General features: G+C 44.0%; 1 protein-coding gene across 2 annotated transcripts in view; it reads right to left on the reverse strand.

Annotated features, from left to right (window-relative positions):
- Rbpms (RNA binding protein, mRNA processing factor) overlaps window positions 1-11169 on the reverse strand; it is a 180729-nt gene extending 169560 nt beyond the window's left edge. For both annotated transcript variants that reach the window (XM_029565285.1, XM_008836893.2), the window contains exon 1: window positions 10661-11169. In XM_029565285.1, coding sequence (XP_029421145.1) covers window positions 10661-10726 — 66 coding nt within the window. In that variant the 5' untranslated portion in view covers window positions 10727-11169. The remainder of the gene's footprint in view (window positions 1-10660) is intronic.
- Window positions 11170-19951: the final 8782 nt, after the last annotated feature.

The following is a 19951-nucleotide window of genomic DNA, read 5'->3' on the forward strand; positions in this document are numbered from 1 at the left end:
ATCGAAAGGCAGACTCAGGGCGGAAGTGCTGTCCTCTCTCACCGCCCCACCCCCCACCCCCGACACGGTGCCCAGTCCGAGAAGCAAGCACAGTATTTAAAAACAGACGCCTTTGGAAATTCAACACATCCTAAGTCTTGTAAATCACACATGCTGGGCAAAGCAATTACACTTCGGTAGCACTTCCCCTCTAAGCACAAAGGAAATTCTGCTACTTCAGTAACAAGATCGCACTTTCCGAGTACACCTTCTCCCGAGTGGCCTCAAGTATGCAGCCTAGAGGTGGGCAGAAAAGAATTTTCACCAAACAGGATCCTGTGGAGTCAAGAAGAAAAACATTTGTAATCTTTAGGATTTCTCTTAGGATAATGTTGGCCACCTGCCAGCACTATCCACCAGATGACAGAAAAGAATTGCAGAGAAATCGGAAGACCCCCTTCCTTAAAATTCACCTCCAGAAAAGTAAGGACTAACTGAGGGTAGCAGCTGATGGGTGCACAGGATGGCCTGGATTTCGAGATGCTCAGATTTCTCATACCTTTGCAGAATCCCAGGTGCTGGCAGGATTAAATGGGGCGGCATAAGCACAGCTTCTGCCGTTTAAATTTGTGTAACAATACCGTGTTACAGGCCGGAATTTGGTCTCCGGTCTCTCTTCCCGGGTGACCAGCATTCATTTCTGTCATTTGTTTCCCTTCTTTGCCATTCATACATATGCATCATAATGCCTGGATCGAGTTAAAACTTGCCAGAAATAAGCTCTAATTACAGTTTCATTTTTACGTTCCTTCCCTGGACTTCTTTCAGTGGACACCTGGGTGGGCAGCAAACAAGGCAGCAAACCTGCAGAAAATATGACCCACAAAATGGATGGCTTTGTGCTGGCCAAGGGCTCAACTTAATTTCTTACCGCCAAAAAAGTTTAAAAAAGGAAAAAGAAATTTTGTCTTACAAAAGAACTCAAGCTACTCTAGACCTTATGGTAATCCTCTGGAAATTGACAAATTTAGGGGAAAAAAAAATCCTGAGACTTTGAGGAAACTTTCTTAAAAAGTCTGAGAACTACTACATACACCTAGATATCTCCTAGTTCTCCTCCCCCAGCTTTCTGATAAACATAGCAAACACTGTTATAACTAGGCAGCTTCTAAGACATCTTTATGTTCTTGGGTTAAAAAGTACTTGCTGGGGCTGGAGAGATGGCTCAGCTCTTAAGAGCAGAGGACCTGGGTTCAATTCCCAGGACCCACATGGTGGCTAACAACCGTTTCTAACTCCCGTTCTAGGGGAATCTGACGCCCTCTTCTGACCACCTCAGGAATTACACAACACTTACATACGTGCAGGCAGTACAGTCATACACATAAAATAAAAAATAAAATATGTTAGCCGGGTGTGGTGGCGCATGCCTTTAATCCCAGCACTTGGGAGGCAGAGGCAGGCGGATCTTTGTGAGTTCAAAGCCAGCCTGGTCTACATAGTGAGTTCCAGGACAGCTGGGGCTTGGGGCTGACCCTGTCTCAAAAAAAAAAGACAAAATAAATAAATAAATAAAATAGATACACAGTGATGAGTTCAAGGCTAACGCGCGCCTGGTACATAGTGAGTTCCAGGACAGCTGGGGCTACAAGGAGACCCTGTCTCAAAAAAAAAAGACAAAATAAATAAATAAATAAAATATGTTTTAAGTGCTTGTTGCCAGACATGGTGGTGCACACCTTTAGCCCCAGCACTCTGAAGGCAGAGAAGCATGTGGTGAATCTCTGAGTTCAAGGCCAGCCTTGAGTCTATAGCAATTCCAGGTCAGAAGTTCCTGTTTTTCTGAGAATTTCTGATTTCTCCTCTTTCCCCCCAAAACTTTTCTCTTTCCTTGCTTATCCTCACAAGGTTTCCTATAAGCATTATAATTTCATTTTCTGGGCACCCACTGACATATATGAGTTTTTGATTTACCAGCTGTATGTGAATTGTTCTGAAAATCATATTTCAAGACCAGACCGTTTCTGAGCACCCAGAACTCAGTATCTTCATTCCTGGCTTCCCTGCCTGTTTTGTATTTCTATAAACCAGGCCCCATTTATCTGATGGTCCAAAGGCGACCCCCGAAGAGGTGTCAGGGTCCATCCCTCGCCTTCTCTCCAGCACGCTTCACAGTTCTGAAGGCTGTGAACCCCTCAGCACCACTGTCTTGTATTTTCAGACCTGGACTCTTACAGCAAGAGCCTTGCTAATTCTTCCACTGCTGGCTGCATGCCCTGCCTCAAGGGAACAGGATGCTGCCACACAGCCACCCCATCTAGCAGAGGACACAGTCCCACTCCCTAGCTCAGAAAGAGCAAACAGCTCCATCACCTGCCAGCCAACATTCCCTCTAGTTTCCTCTGAACCCCCTCTCCCTCTTCTGTCTTGCTTGCTACTCCCCAAAAGGGTTTTCTTGGGCCTTGTAATCATGCAGAACTGACACCCCGCCTGTCCTTCCCCCACAATCTCAACCTTCCTTCATCCCTTAAAGTCTTCACTCAGATTTAACTGAATGTCTCTTCTAAGCTTCCTTTATCACAGCTCCACTACCCTCTTCTCGACACAGCTGGCTTGTTCCCAGCTCAAACCACATCAACCTTGATGTCATGCTTTATTAAACCTGCTAGTTTACGAATGGCCATCCCCCTATTCAACTTAACAACTGAAGGGGAGAAAACTGCCTCTTATGGATCCTAGCATCCCCTAGCACCTGAAGGCCCTGGTCAATTGGCCCAACTTCAATGGATGCCTTGGTTGCCTACTCATAAAATGAACATCAAAATATCTGATCAGCTGGATGAGGCAGTGCATACCTGTAACTCCAGCACAGGAGGAGCCTGTGTTCCAAGCCAGCCTGGTCTACATAGTGAGACCCTTTCTCTAAAACACACATACACTGTTTATTAAAAAAAACAAAAACAAAAAAACTCCACATCAATTTGGGAAGATGAAATAAGGATGTGAGTGCCTAGTGTATAACCAATATACAGTACACAGAAAATACTCAGCAAGAGTCAATGATTGGGGTCTGGAGAGATGGCTCAGTGGTTAAGGGCACTGGTTGTTCAAATCAAATCCCAGCACCCACATGGCAGCTAACAACTGCTTGTAACTCCAAGGGCGTTGCACGACACAGGTGCACTTACATACATGCAGGCATTACACTCATATACATAAAATAAAAATAAATAAATTTTTTTTTTTAAGTGTCAATGATTGGCCAGGTGTGAGAGCACATACCTTTAATCCCAGCAGAGGCAGAGGCTCTGATTTACAAAGTAAAACCCTATCAAGGAAAAAAAAAAAAAGCCAGGCATGAGACTAAAAGTGCATGCCTTTAATCCCAGCACTCAAGAGGCAAGTTCAAGGTCAGCCTGGTCTACAAAGTGAATTCCTAGCCAGTTGGGCTACAGGGAGACCCTGTCTCAAAAAGACCAACAAAAAAAAGTCAGTGACTACAATTTCCTTAATGAATAAAAAGGTTCCTGAAAATTTCATAGACTAATTGATTTCAGTATTTCTCTTCTGCTATCAAAAACACTGCCAAACTGGGCAACTTTATTCTGATAAATTCAAACAAGTTCCAGGTCTTGCTAACACCTCTGGGAACCCCTCCCCTAAAACACACACATGCAATGTGTTAAAGTTGTTTAAAATAGTCTCCTGGTACACACTGAAGAGAGAGATGTGAGTGTGCAAAGTTATACCCGAGTTACCCTCATAAATAAGCTCATCTCCATCAAGATCTGGCACTGACATCTTCGGATCGACACAGCATCAGTTCACAGATGTGGTCCCGTGGCTTCCAGCCCACTGGAGTATGCAGCCAGTTTAGCTCCAGCTATTAAGGTTCATTTTCCTCATTCCTTCCTAAATTTTTTCTTGACCAATGCAAGCACTACTTAAGAGGATCGTCTGCATTCCCTTTCCACTGCCCCCAGGCAGACACTAAGGTGCCAAATGAAACTGAACACAAACATTCCAAAGTGGCTGTCACACAGAACAGGCCTGTTTGGAACAGGAGGTGCTCCAGCTAGGCTACCTAATGAAGGCTTCTGGAAGCCCCTGGCCAGAAGGTCAAATGGAGTTCCACAGAAGAAATCACATTTTAATGGTGAGAACCCAACAGTTCCATGGGATGAGCAGTGGCTTTCTGATGGACCCACCTGTATCATCAAGCTGAAGCTACTAGTGGCCAATGGAAAGACCATTTCCAACAGGTGGGAGGTTCACTTTTTGAAATCTCCAGTGGTCAAAGCTCTCAGTAGTAATCAGGTGGCTGCCATGTATGTTCCCAAATTCTATATTTATGCATTGTGTGTAGAGAAATACTTCCCTGGTGCTGGGGGACTATTTTGGGAAGGTGTGTGCATTAAGAACACGCTAGCCAGGCGTGGTGGCGCACACTTTTAATCCCAGCACTAGGGAGGCAGAAGCAGGCGGATATCTGTAAGTTCAAGGCCAGCCTGGTCTACATAGTGAGTTGCAGGACACCTGGGACTACAGGGAGACCCTGTCTCAAAAAGGCCAAAAAAAAAAAAAACCTGTAAGATAGCAAATACCTTTTTTTTTAATTTTTTTTAATGTTTTACTTATTATTTTTATTTTATGTGTATGTGTGTATTGCCTGCATGTAGGTAAGTGCACCCATGTTGTGCAGTGTCCACAGAGGTCAGAAGAGGCTTTTGGATCCCCTGGGACTGGAGTTACAGACAGTTGTTAGCTGCCATGTGGGTGCTGGGATTCGAACCCAGGTCTTCTGCAAGAACTGTCAGTGTTCTTAACCACTGAACCATCTCTCCAGCCCTGGCAAATATCTTTTAGTAAAACTACATGCAAGAAGGTGACGATCCAGGAATTAAGCAGAGATTACAAAGAAGAATCCCCTCTGGATGGGATAGGAGGTGAGGGGATGGCACTGAAGTGGAGGCTGCAACTTGAATCTTGCCTCTAGAGCAACTCATTCTGGGCCAGAACAGAGAAAGAAAATGATTTTCAGACTACAGAGCCAGATTAGGACAATCCTGAGAGACCAGTGTGGACCTTTAGTTGTGCAGAGAGCAGAACAGTGCTGAAGGATTGGGGTACACACAAGACCCAGCTGTGTGCATCAGGTTATGAGAACGAGGAACACTGAGGATCACTAAAGCGATATAGGAAAAAGAAGGCGCAAGATAAACACCATATCATGATGAAAGGCTATGAGGACAGAACAGGTCTGAAGCTTGTCCAAGCCAGGCGGACTAGACAAACAATTGTGACCAACCTGACAGTTTGTGACACCTACCTAGATTACAAAGGAATTTAATAAAATCTTCAAAATCAAAGGCATCTCATCATTTTAGAAAATGGAAACGAATGCATGAGAAAGCAATTTATAACGACAGGTATGTAATCCATCGATTACAGACGCTTTATTTCTATTTGGTTTTACACGTATCTTTATTTTAAAGAACTGGCATCATATAAAACTTGAAACTCAGGGCTGGAGAGATGGCTCAGCGGTTAAGAACACTGGTTGTTCTTGCAGAAGACCTGGATTCAAATCCCAGCACCCACATGGCAGCAAACAACTGTCTGTAACTCCAGTTCCAGGGGATCCAACAGTCTCTCCTGTCTTCCTCGGGCACTGCACGACATGGGTGCACTTACCTACATGCAAGCAATACATGCATACACATAAAAAAACAAAACAAAACAAAAAAACTTGAAACTCTTCCTTTTTCTGTTTTTGTTTTAAATGACATCTTACTATGTAGCCTTTGGTAGTCTGGAACTCACTATACAGCCCAGGCTCTCACTATGGAGTCCTGGTTGGCCTTGAACTCAGAGATCTGCCTGCCTCTGCCTCCTAAATGCTGGGCACATGGCGAAAATCTGCTTTTCGTTTCCTCACTAAAAATATAGTCCTCAGAATGTCTGGAGTCATGAGAAACTAAGAGGCAGGAACAGGTTCTTCCCTAAAAATCTGCAGGAAGCACTGCCTGCCAGCACCTTCATTTTAGATTTCTAGCTTCCAGAACTGCAAGGAAATGTCCAATGTTTTGTGTGAATTAGTGTGTGTGGGGTGTGTGTACGTGTGTGTGTGTACAAATATAAATATAAATTTTCCCCCTAAGAGTATAACCTTCAATGGCTGAGTAACACTCACTTGCTGGAATGATTTGCTTAGCAACACCCCAATGTAAGACACAGTCTCTGTGAATGTTCACTATTGTAACTCTGCAACAATCACTCCTAGAAAAAAAATCTTTATTATACCCCATTTCCTTAGTAAATTTCTAACAGTACAAGTATTAAATCAAAGGGCCAGAACATGTTTTGAAACCTTGTGCCAGAATCCTTCAAAACCACTGCCCTAATTTCCATCACCATGTGCCATGTAGCAGAGTTCCCAATTTATTGCCCCATCACTAGCACTAAACACATTCATACTCAAAGAGAAAAACAGGAATCTACAAACCAAATGAGAAAGCATCTCCAAAAAAGAACCTCTCTCTACCTCACTCAAAGAATCAAGCCAAAAACCAAATGAGTCGGGGCATATAGGGTTTATCTTCGAACCGGTCTTGGAAAAGTAACACGAAAGTGCCTGCCGAATGTCGGCAGTGGTCTGACCACATCAACCTCCATGGTTGTTAACTAGTCTATGATTGAAACATGTTCACTGCATTAGACTTGCAACAACAGGGATTCTAAACTTCCTTAAATTGTAAAAAACCATTCTGTTCCTTCCAGAAGTCATGTCAAGTAATCTTAATGTTGAATGAAAACTTGGAGCTATTGGCATTGCCTTTTCTATATGCCAATTGTAAAAAAAAAAAAAAAAAAATCTTTGTAATCCCAGTGCTTTGGCAAAATTACTCAGTGCTCCGAAAGAGTAAAATTTGTGAACCTCTTAAGATCTGACTTTAAAATGCCTTGATGGAGGTGATCTGTAACCAGCCTAAAAAGTACTCAATGACATGAATAAAACTAAAAATAAAACAGAATTATATTCTTTATCTGACTTCAAAAAAAGGAGAAATCAGTAAACAAGGAATAAATTTCAGCAATGAGACAGAATGGTCTTGGTATATTTGAATATATTAAAAACTTACTAGTGGCTGGGTGTGGTGGCGCACGCCTTTAATCCCAGCACTTGGGAGGCAGACGCAGGGATCTCTGTGAGTTCAAGGACAGCCTGGTCTACATAGTAAGTTCAGGACAGCTGGGGACTACAGGGAGACCCTGTTTCACAAAGATAAAAAAAAAAAAAAAAAATTAGTGACAGTTAATTATGAGACAAATAATTATGGGTCTATTACTTACATACTTATTAACTTTAATAAAGTCTGATCATACAATTGGAGACACATTCTAAGAACTTTTAAAAAAAGTATTGTTACACAGCCAAGGCTGGCCTCTGAACTTTTAATCTTTCTGCCTTAATTATTTTCTTAATTATAAAACGATGTAAGAAATAATCTACAGTTAATTATGAGACAAATAATTATGGGTCTATTACTTACATACTTATTAACTTTAATAAAGTCTGATCATACAATTGGAGACACATTCTAAGAACTTTTAAAAAAAGTATTGTTACACAGCCAAGGCTGGCCTCTGAACTTTTAATCTTTCTGCCTTAATTATTTTCTTAATTATAAAACGATGTAAGAAATAATCTACTACCCTGTACATATACATATAAACCTCATAATTCTGAGATCCCAGTAAGACTTTGACAACTGGTTGTATTAACAGGAACAACTTTCGGAGGAGCAGCACATATATACAAAGCACTAGAAGGCCAGATGTGTTCTCTCTCACACAGCTGCCTAGCCAAACCTTAACATTATTCTCAGTTTTAAGTGCTATAGAAAGCAGAAGTACATGTTCTGAACAAATTCTCCAGAACTTCCAACCTTAGAAAAGATGCAAAATTTCTCCTCAGTTCTAGGCTTCTTTCTACACTCCTGGGGCCACATAAGCATTTCCACATCATTATTGCAGAATAACATACTGGAAGCTCTCAGGGTTAGAGTAATGGATGATAAGAGGACCTGATTTCAAAATAGAAAAAACAGCCTTAGATTCTCGGATGTGGGAGAAAGTCAAAGCCCTTTGGCGATCTATGAAATAAACTGTTTTCTCTTAGTGATGGTTGGACTCACTTTTTCATATCAGTTCAGTGGCTGCCAGAAATTACAACCAAACACATTTTTCCTCTCTTGTCATTATGTGTATATACATGCTATATGTGTGTGCATTCTGTTTACTAGAGCCGGCTGCCAAAGCTTTTAAATGTCTGAGAACAAACTGCTGATCCACTGGGTGGGCAGGGAATGGGTTCAGTGTATTGGTTTTGTATAATGGCAAGCACATTAATGGGACTCACCAAATACTGTATTTATTTTACTTGTGGCTTTCAGGGTTAGGAAAAAAAGCACCTTAGAGTTTTTCCCGAAAACAAAGTATAAACCAAGAACAGAATTATGACAAAATTACCTGGATCATTCAAGCCAATTTTCTTTCCCTGAATTTTGATTATGCTAGCCAGGTATGGTGGCATGTATCTATAATCTCAGTAATCATTACGTGGTTACAGGAGGATGCTAAGTTCAAGGCCTGACTGTGCAACTTTGGAAAATCTTACCTCAAAATGTAAAAAGTAGGCGGCGATACGGTGCTTGTCTGGCTTGTGTGCTGCCCTGGGCTCCTTGTACTGCCTACCCCCTTCCCAAAAAATACCCCTCACTTTTCATGTAATATGTATTTTTATACAGCCAACCAATTGTACAACCTGGATTCTGCAATGTTCCTAAATAACAAATGTTCTGCTAACAAAAAGGAAAAAGAAAAAAAGAAAAGAAACACCTCCCAGAATCATTCGTCATTCCTGTCTAGAAAAGAACAGTCAGTAGAACCGGGCAAAGAGACAGTGATGGTGCTGACATGATGGTGCAGACATGGTCCACCCCTGCACTTAGGACACATGATCACATGCAGGCAGGGCCAGACCTTAGTCCTGGAAAACCTGACTTAATTTTAAGTTAAGTGGGTGGGGGATCTGGAGACAAACCTTTTATCTAACCAAAAATTTAAGCAAATAAGTGGAACTTTGTTTTTTCTGATTAACTTTTTCCCAGTTACAAGGGCCAATGAAGAGAGAAGGGTTCACATGATTCATCTTTTAGAAGTGGTAAAAGTCTTGCCAAATCTGGAATGAGTTTTTGAAACAATGATTACCTTGCTGTGTTAAAGGGAATTGGTTAAAAATAGTTATTTCTTTAAAAGTAAATTGGCATTATTTTTATAATTTTAAGAGGTCAGAAAGATAGTCTGAAAAGCAGCCAGAGCTTGCAGGTCAAGTCCCCATCCCTTCCCAAAAGAAATACCAGTGCTGGTTATAACACTGTGTACACAACACTGGGGACTAACAGGTCGTTTCTTCAGGTAGGAAGGTTTGGCTTTCTGCAATTCACTTAGGTTGCACTCCCATGTAACTGCCCGGGGCAAAATCTTATTTTGGTTTGTTTTGCCTAATTTTAATTTAGGTCTCTCCTGTCTTCCCCATTAAATTGTTCCCATTTTTACCAGTGTTTAATTCGCATGTCGTATTTATAAATACATACTAAATGAATTTTCCTCAGTGTTTGCTCAGAATTTTACTTTGCACCAAGCGTCTCTACCGCGGTCTCACCATCCTAACGACTTTGGACTCACATTGCTCCTTGCTAGGTCTACTTCACCGACTTTATAAGGATATAAGAACGCTTCTAGATTGTATTGGAATAGTTTCTGCTTCTGCGCACTCTAAAGTTTCTTGTAAGAACTCAATTATGGGAGTCCTTACAAAGAAAAATACAATTTCTTAGACTCTCGATAGCGTAAAAGCAGGAATCCTGACACACAAACTACGAAATTCACTAGTCTCCGGCGCACCCCGCCCACATATTTATTTACACTATTGTTTTCTCTACAGGGACGCTCCGCAACCGCAAATTGTTTTTTTATGATTATTCCGGATGCGGCACATAAAAACTGTGATCAGACGTTCTAGGAAAACATCCCCGTGAGCATTTTGTGAAACCAAGTTTCAGCACTTGTATTCTGCCCCCCTCCATTCGGCATCGCTCAGGTTTGGGGGGGGGGTCTCCGACTCATCAGAGAAGAATGCGACTGATGAGTTATCTATTAATCCAAAATGTCTCAGTTAGAACGATATTTCAACCCAGAACTTGTAGCTCTGAAAAGCAGGAGGGGGGCCGGGGGCGGAGGAACTTTTCCCAGACTTTTTCCTTCACTATTCCTTCTCCCCCGATTTCCAGCACCAGACGCAGAACCCAGTTCTGACCCTCCCCGTCCCAATCATCAGAGGTCACCCAGGAGTCAGCTCTCGATTCCGCTTTTAAAATCCCAGGCAAACAAAGCTGAGCATTCTACTTCCAAAGTCTCCGGAAAGTCCTCAAAGTTACGCAATCCGAGACGCGCGTGGACAGACACTAGGCTCCCGGGACACCGCGTCCCGGGGCCACCTTCTCGGTGGGCCGCGCGCTCTCGGACCCTCCCGGTGCACCCGGCCCCGCGCACACCAGCCGGGCACCCCGCGCGCCCCAGCCCAGCGCATCCCGCGCCCACCGCACGGCCCCCATACCTCCTCCTCCTGAAGGTTGGCCTCGCTCGGGGTGTTCTCCTTCTCGGCTTTGCCGCCGTTGTTCATCTTCCCGGTCTTGCTCGCCGCGCAGGGCTGGGGCGCGGGGCTGGAGCCGGGGCGGCTTGGGCGACACTGCAGAGCCCGCGCGGTCAGGCGGCGCTGGAGACCCGGCGGAGCGCGCGGCTGCCGCTCACCGGCGCGGGCCGGAGGGTGAGGCTGGCGGCGGGTCCCTGGAAGCAAGGACGGGCGAGGGCGCGCGTCCCCACGGGCGAGCCCCGAGAGCTGGGACGAGGCCGAGGTGGGGCTGGGGGCTGAGGCCGATCGGGCAGGGGCTGCGGTCGGGGGCGCGGCGGGCCGGGAGCCGAGGGCCAGGAGGAGGCGGCCGAGGACCGAGGGGCGGCGGGCAGGGGCGCGGCTGGGACGCGGGAGCGGCCGAGGGAGCGCTGCTGGCAGGGTCTGGGCAACCGGGCTGTACGCAGCGCTCTTTCTCTCGCCTTCCTCCTCCCTCCCCTCCGCCCTCCCCTCCCTCTCCTCCCTCCGCCCTCCCTGGACGTGCGCGGACGGCCGCTGCCCAGAGGGACTGACGGGGGGCGGCGAAGCCCCCTGCGGGAGGAGGGGCGCGGGGGCCGCGGCTGGATGACGCCCCGGAGCGCGGAGCCGGAGCGGGAGCGCCCACCCGGAGCCAGGCCGGAGGTCCCTGGGAGGGAGGAGGCTGGGGTCCCCCGGGTCGCTGCAGCCCCCGGGCCTCAGCGTCGGACTCCCGACGCGTAGGCTCGGAGCGGGGGCCCTGGGGACGCCAAGCCAGCTCTGGGACCAGCTGCTTTTGTTTGCTTTCTTTTCCCAGGGATGTGCACCTAAGCCCACCCTGGTCAGGACCAGCTGAGACTCGGTTCCGCCCCTCGTGGTAAGCAGCCACGGCGGAGGACGGGTGGCGATAGCCCACCACGGGCTGGCGTGCTTTTCCAGGACGGGGCTGCCAGCCCACCTCTCGAGCTGGAGTACCCCACAACCTTTGCTCCTGCCTTCCCCCTCGGCTGCTCCCTAGGCTTCCGGTGGCCCGGGTTCAGACTCGCACCGCCGTCACCAGGCTGTTCTGGAATCGTTTGTTTACTTCACTCTTCCGGGAGCCCCTTCCTGGAATACAAGACCTTACCCTGTTTATCTTTTTAGCCCTGCCACTATTTAAGTAGGCTACCTGGGGCGAAGTAGGCACTCACTCCCAGTGGGCAGTTGCACGCCCAGCTTCCGTTTCCTCATCTGTCAGAAGGGAGGGATCTATAGACACAGGTATATGTATCTCCCAGGGTTTTGAGGCGATTAGAGACGGATAGAGCCAGAGCTAGCAACCCATTCCTGCACAGTTGTGGTTTACAATACGTGGAAACCAACATTATTTTTAAGGAAGTTTCCATTTTCCTGCGCCCTACAGAGTTTTGCCAGTAGTAGATCCTGTAAGCTTCTAAACTTGATTGGTACAAACAAATTTTAAACTCCACGTTTCAATAGATGTTGCCTCATTCCTGACTCCCAGGAAGTCTGTCTCACGGCACGCCGCTCCTTTCCTGCTCAGCACCAATCACAAGTTTTCGTTATTTGTTTAACTGTTTATCTCTCCACATTAGGCATTTTTTTACCCAGCACTGGTTTAAGTGCTGTTGAGGATGGGGTGGGGGTGGGGTGGGAGTTGAAGATAAGGGCCCTGCCTTTAGGGAATTGAAAGTGGTGTTGTGGAGACTACATACCCAAAACAAATCCAAGGCAACATAATCACAGAAGCCTGGTTCAAATTATAAAAAGCAAGACACGCGCAATTTTTTTTCTTTTGCTTTTAAAGGCGTTATAAAGTGAAAATCTGAAGTGATGGTGTTTTCCTTCAAGGGGATCTGGAGATGGGGCAGTTCCTAAAGGAAAATAATGGTTTTTTAAACTGCTGTCATTAATGTCATTGCTCCCTAAAAATTCCTATAGAGGGAAATGAATGAATCTTTGGAACAGCAGTGGAAAAACTTTAGCAGCAAGGCTACAGTTAACTTTGTCCTTGTTTTCGTGTAGTGATTGTGTTGATTGACAGCCCTTTGCGCGGTGGCCAGCTTCTCCTTCAGTTATAATAAAAGGAGCCACAAGGGGGCAGTATCCTCCTGAACAATGGCTGAACTGGTGGGCTTGGGTCGCTGGACTGGCCGGTAAGGCAAGCCCTTTGCCCTTTTTGGCCCCTCTCTTGCGTGTTACAGAATGCATTCCTTAAGAAGGCATTGTTTTGCAGGAGCCTGGCAAGGGCCCAAGAAAAAAATGACAAGCTAGTCCTTGGAACCAACATACGGTGGGTTCGATTGTGTGGTTGCAGGATGCTGGGAGAATCTCCCTTACCCCACCAGGGAAAGGTGGCTTAATTCCAAATGTAGAGCCTGATTGCTTTTTTTTTGTCTTGAAGCCAAGCCAGAGCTTTGTTCATTAAGTCAGCAACCTCTGGCATAAGAAAAATAAGGGCTTGGAGAGGTGGCTCAGCAGTTAAGAGCACTGGCTGCTCTTGCAGAGGAGGACCTGGGTTCAGTTCTCAACACCCACATGAAGGGTAACAACCATCTGTAACTCCAGCTCTAGGGAATCAGACACCCTCTTCTGACCACTGAGGGCATTGCAGGCACATGGTGCACTTACATACACGCAGTTAGAATAATTATACATATGAAATAAAAATTAAATTTAAAAATTTAAAAAGAAAAGTTCCACAAGAGGAGCTTTGTCTGGCTTCCTTGTGTGTTTCCAACATCTGGACAGTGCCTAACACAGAGTAGGCACTCAGTTATTTTTAAGTGACTAACCACATAAAGTCTTATCAATTACTAATCTTCAGGCTTGAGTGACATTATAAGATCCCATAGGAAAGACTGAATTCATAGAAGTGTGCAAGAATAGAGAGAGCCCCCAAATCACTAGAAATGGTTATTTTTCAGAGGGCATGGGCTGGGTGGAGACGTTGCCCACAATGGGAGGACAGAAGAGATTTAAGGAAATGTAAGGTAAAACCACACCATTGTATTGATACAGCAGGCAATAAAGCTATTGGAGACAGCAAAGATACTATAAAGTGTAGACTGTGGAAACTGAAACGCAGTGAGTATCAGCACAGTGTATGAGGGTGAGATACTGTGACTGGAAGAAAGGGATTTCTTCTTGACATTCTGATAAGGAATGGTATGCACTTATTTGGAAGAAAAATCGAGTAGCATATTAACAACAAAACCCAAACTCAAGGAATATCTGTAAACAGACTTCCACTATTTATAAAACGTTGTGATTGCGGGGAGAGAGAGAGGAGGGGAGGGGAGAGGAGAGGAGGGAGGAAGGGGGGGGATATTGATAGATTGATTCAGCCAGGCTATAAATGATCTTTATGAGTTGTTTACTATTTCAAAGAAAGTTTCAAGACTGAGAGGTCCTTGGTAGTGATAGTTTCCAGGCATACTAAGAATTATAAGATAACAAAGGGATTTTATATCCTGGAAAATTTGGGCGAATGACCAAGAGACATCTGCCCACTCCCTGCCCACTGCCCTACCATATTTCTGCCTGGCCTGCAAGGTTACATGCCAGATTGAAAGGGAAACGTTGTATGCACCTGTAGTTTTTATTACTCATCACTGTTACTCTGGCAGTAGTCCTTTGAGGCTCTCTTTAAGAAATCCAGACCCATGATTATGTCTTAAATGGTTGTCTCTGGCAATTGCAAAAGATACATGAAATTTACCATCTTAACCACTTTGGATGCACAGTTCGGTAGTGTTAGATATATTTGCACTTGTGCAGCATTCCCTGATTTTTACCACCTCTTTTTGCTTCCTCCACTCATCTCAAGAAACAGAAGCAGCCACATGCTGGGCCAGACAAGGAGGAGAATCCAGGCCCCCAGTTTACAGACAGGGGAATCCAGGCCCGCAGTTACAAACAGGGGAATCCAGGCCCCCAGTTTCCAGACAGGAATCCAGGCCCCCAGTTTCCAGACAGGGAAATCCAGGTCCCCAGTTTTCAGCTCTGGCTTATTTCTCAGCAGACACGAATACCAGTGGGCTGGTGAGCATATTGTTTTGAAAGTGAATCCTCCAGACTCAAGTGAGCTGCCCCAGTTGGAGAAAAGATAAACTTTCTTCAGCAAACACTGCCCATATTACAAAATTGTTAGTTGAAAAAAAAAAAAAAAAAAAGAGTACTCTTATACCACTAAGATTTAGGGTGGCTTGTTAAACCCAAGGCATATGAAGGTGGCTTTGGCATGGGGGAAACATGGGGATAGAAACTGAAAGAACTTCGAGAAGTCTGTTAAGCAAAAAACACAATTCAAGCACTATAAAGATGGCTCAGCAGTTAAGAGCACTGGCTGCTCTTGTAGTGGACCCAGGTTTGGTTCCCAACACCCACATGGCAGCTAACAACCATCAGTAACTCCAGTTCCAGGGGTCTGATGCCCTCTTCTGACCTCCTTGGGCACTGCACAACGTGGGTATGCTTACATACATGTAGACAATACACTCATACATATAAAATAAAAATTAAGTAATTTTTTAAAAACCCACAATTCAAGGGCAGTAAGAATATTGTCCTTACAGGGTGAACCTGATTTGAGTATTGGAACAACAGTTAGCTAAATTACTTTCAGTTATAAGAAAAACAGAAAAAACAAACAAAACAACTAATGAACATGTGGATCTGTCTGTGGCAATTCCTAAATAGAATGTTGGAAAGATTGAATGATTTTATTCATTTGGCAGTGCTGGGGAATCAAACCCAGTACTTTGCTTAAAAATGCTAGGTGAGCATTCTACCACTGAGCTACACTATCTATGTCTATTCACTGTATAGAATAATGGGGTTACACTATGACCCTTTTCATACATGTATGCCATAGACTTTGATCATATTCACCATTAATCTCTGTCTCCCTCCATCCACTACCAAAGGTGATCCCTTTCTTCTTCCCAAATAATTCCTCTTCTCTTTTCATGTTTTCACATGTGAGAAAAAGTATATTCGTCTTTCTGGCTCTGGCTTGTTCTGCTTAACACAGTAATTTCCAAGTCCATCCATTTTCCTGCAAATGGCATAATTTTGTTCTTTAGGACTGAATAAAAACTTCATTGTGTCTATGCATTTTCTTTATCTTTTCACCTATTGATGGCCACCTAAGCTGATTTCATGACTTGGCTGTTGTGAAGAGTGTTTTAATAAAAATAGATGTGCAAGTATCTTTGTAGTGTCATGACTTAGATTCACTAGATATGTCCACAGGAGTGATAGCTGAATCATGATAGTTCTAGTTTCTTTTCTTTTTTTTTTTTTTAGTATTTTATTATTTTTATTTCATGTGCATGAGTGTATTGCCTGCACGTGTGTGAGTGCACCCATGTTGGGCAATACCTAGGAGGTTAGAAGAGGGCATCAGATTCCCCTGGAACTGGAGTTAAGGATGGTGTGGGTGTTGGGACTCGAACCCAGGTCCTCTGCAAGAGCAGTCAGTGCTCTTAAACGCTGAGCCATCTCTCCAGCCCCCTAGTTTAGTTCTTTTTAGGAGTTCCGTAGTGACTGTGCTTATTTACATCCCACTAGCAGTGTGTGAGCGTTGTACCCTGCTTCCCAATCCTCGCATTTGTTTATCTTGATGATAGTCCTTTGACTGTGTTGAGATGGAATCTCAGTGAGGTTGTCATTTGTATTTCCCTATTGGCTAAGGATGTTGGACATCTTTTCAGATACTTATTATTTGTACTTTTTTGAGAATTGCCTGTTCAATGTGTTTTCCCATTTATTGATTGGATGGTCTTCCTTCCTTCCTTCCTTCCTTCTTTCCTTTCTTTCTTTCTTTCTTTTCCTTCCTTCCTTCCTTCCTTCCTTCCTTTCCCTTTCTCTTTCTTTTCTTTCTTTCTTTCTTTCTTTCTTTTTTTCTTTCTTTCTTTCTTTCTTTCTTTCTTTCTTTCTTTCTTTCACAGGGTCTGGCTTAGAACTCACGGAGATTCACTTCTTCCACCAGACATTATCCATGTGGTGGGAGCTGGCAGGTTCCTCTCATCTATTGACTGTCAACACTTCACTGTTAATTGTTCCCTTACTGAGCAGAAGCTTTCTAAGGCATACTCTCCCACTTCTCTGTTCTCCCTCTCTTTTCCTGACCTACTGGAGTCCCAGTCAGAAAGTCCTTGCCTGTGCTTTTATCTTGAAGTGTCTCCCCTGTACATTCCTCAAGTACTTCCAAAGTTGTAAGTCTTACCTTAAGATTTTTGATCCATTTTGGATTAATTTTTGTATAAGGTGAGAGACAAGGATCTAGTTTTATTCTCCTACATGTGGATATTATTTGCCACCACTATTTGATAATCTTTTCTCCAATGAATGTTTTTGGCAGCATTGGCGAAAAGCAGGAGGCTGTTAGAGCGTGGGCATAGTCCTGGGTCCTCTATTCTATTGTACTGGTCTGTGCTGTTTACCATTCCTTTTTTGTTACTATAGTTTTGTAGTATGATTTGAAATCGGGTATTATGATACTTATAGCCTAGCTCTTTTTGCTCAGGATTATTTTAGCCAGTTGGGATCTTTTGTGCTTCCATACGAATTTTAGGATTTTTAAAAAATTTTTGTGAAGTGTCATTAGAATGTTGATAGGGATTACATTGAATCTACAGATCTTTTTTTTATAATATGGCAATTTTCACAATATTAGTTCTGCCAATCTGTAAACATAGGATATCTTTCTATCTTCTAATATCATCTTCAATTTCTTTCCTCAGTGTTTTACAGTATGATGGCTTGCTTATTTATTATTTATTTATTTATTTATTATTTATGACATTTGTTGTGTGTTATGTATGTGTGTGTCATGGTGAAGATTTTTGTTTTGTTGACACAGGGTCTCACTTTGTATCCCTGGCTGGCCTGAAACTTGAAGTGTAGACCAGGTTGGCCTCAAAATTCAAAGAGATTTGCCTCTCTCTGTCTACTGAGTGCTGGGATTAAAGGCATGCACCGCCAAGCCGGCTTTTGGTATGGTAGTTTAAATGAGAAATGTCCCACATAGACTTACAGATTTAAGCACCTAGTGCCCAGTTGGTGGTGCTATTTGGGGATTTGATGGAACTTTTAGGAAATGGAACCCTGCAGGAAGGGACTGGGGATGGGGTTTGAGGGTTTATGATATCATACCACATCCTGTTCTGTCTCTGCATCCCTGTATAGATAACATCTCATCAGCCAGCTTCCTGCTCCTGCTGCCATGCTGTCCCCACCATGATGACCACAAGCTAAAATAAACCCTTTCTTCCTTAAGTTGCTTCTGGTATTTTATCACAGCAACAGAAAAGTAACTAATGCAAATGGCTTCTTTGAGACCCGAATTTCCTATAAGATCTGAATTGAGAAGAGATATAAATAAGCCAGAACTTATGGGACTTGAGACATTCTTACTCCTAGCTTCTTCAAAGGATGAGACTCTTAGAATAAGACATGGTTTAAAGGGCTGGAGAGAGACTGGAGAGATGACCCAGCAGTTAAGAATGGGTGCTACTAGGGCAGACGACTTGGGTTCAGTTCCTGGAACCCATGTCGGGCAGCTCATAACTCCCTGTGACTCCAGCTCCAGGAGACCTGACACCCTGGCCTCCACTGACACTGCATTCACATACACAAACCCCCACACAGACACATATACATATAATTAAATTTTTTTAAGAAAGAAATGGTCTAGGGACAAAGGTCCTATCAAAGATATAACCAGGAAACCATGGCCAAAGATAAATTTGAAAACAAGGTTGTTGCTAGAAAAGCCTCTGGCCGGCAGCCTCTCCAGAGCTCCCTTAGCCCCTACTTGGCACCCAGCCCTGTGTCATCCCCTCCCCTAGTGTCAGCTGAATTTACTGACTTGCTTCTAATGGATACTGCATGGCAAAGGCTGTGTTCTACATACCCTTTCTTGCTGTCTTATTTGTTGCCTTTGATGGAAGCTAGTTGTCATGATGTGAATTCCATAATATGGAGACGCCCAAGTGACAAGAAACTATGTAAGCCCCTATCTAAGACTGTCCAAGAGCTGAAAAGACACTGCCTTTCAGTCCGACCACCCACTGTGAGCTGAGTAAATTCCCTTAAAGTGGAGTCTGGATTATAGGCTGGGTGTTTGCCAGCCCCCCCACCCCCAATTCATATTGTAAAACCCTAACCTCCAATAGGATGATATTAGAAGTAAAACCTTTGTTGGCTGGGCGTGGTGGCACACGCCTTTAGTCCCAGCACTTGGGAGGCAGAGGCAGGTGGATCTTTGTGAGTTCAAGGCCAGCCTGGTCTACATAGTGAGTTCGGGTCAGCTGGGACTATAGGGAAACCCTGTCTCAAAAAGACAAAAAAAAAAGTAAAACCTTTGAAAGGAATTAGATTTAGATGAGGTCAATGGGGGTAGCAGTCTCCTAATGGAGTTAGTATTCCTTAGAAGAGAAGTCACCAAACTGTGCTCTGTCTCATGCCGATTCTCTGTTTCTTCCCACCCTACTCTATCTTTTTCTCCCTTACAGGGAAAAGGTGATCATCTTCTGTGACAAAGAGGAACCAAATTATCTTGTACTGTGCTCTTGGAATTGCCAGCTGCCATACATATGAGAATATATGCCATTTAAGCCACCTAGTCTATGACACTTTATTAAGATAGGCTGAATTAAGACAGTAATTGATAATGCTGCTGTAATTTATAGCTGAAAATATGGAAGTAGCTTTGGGACTGAGTAATGGGTTGATGAAAGAGTTTTGATGTACATGCAAGAAAAAGCCAAGATCCCTAGTGAGACTCCGATGGTGGCTGAGAAGAAAGAATGGAGAGTTAGAAAGCTCCCACTGTCTAGAGAACATTGAAGAAAAACTAACGGGATGTTGAGAAAAATATGGACAGCAAAGATCCTTCTAATGGACTCAGATGGAAAAGAGAAACCTATTTGGGGAAAGTGTAGAAAGGTGGCCCTTAAGAACTTGACTGATGGGGCTGGAGAGATGGCTCAGTGATTAAGAGCATGGCTGCTCTTGCAGAGGACCTGGGTTCGATTTCCAGCATCCACATGACAACTAACATTGTCCTTTACTCCAGTTCCAGAGGAATCTAATCTGACACTGTCTTCTGACCTCCGTGGGCATTGATTGCACAACATGGGTACACTTACACACATACAGGCAATACACTCACATATATAAAATAAAAATATAATTTAAAAAATTTTTAAAAAGAACTTGACTGAGCTGTTTCTGCTGTTTTGTAGAAGGGAAAAC

The sequence above is a fragment of the Nannospalax galili genome, unplaced genomic scaffold, assembly GCF_000622305.1.
Source record: "Nannospalax galili isolate Female #2095 unplaced genomic scaffold, S.galili_v1.0 scaffold2038, whole genome shotgun sequence".
NCBI lineage: Eukaryota > Metazoa > Chordata > Mammalia > Rodentia > Spalacidae > Nannospalax > Nannospalax galili.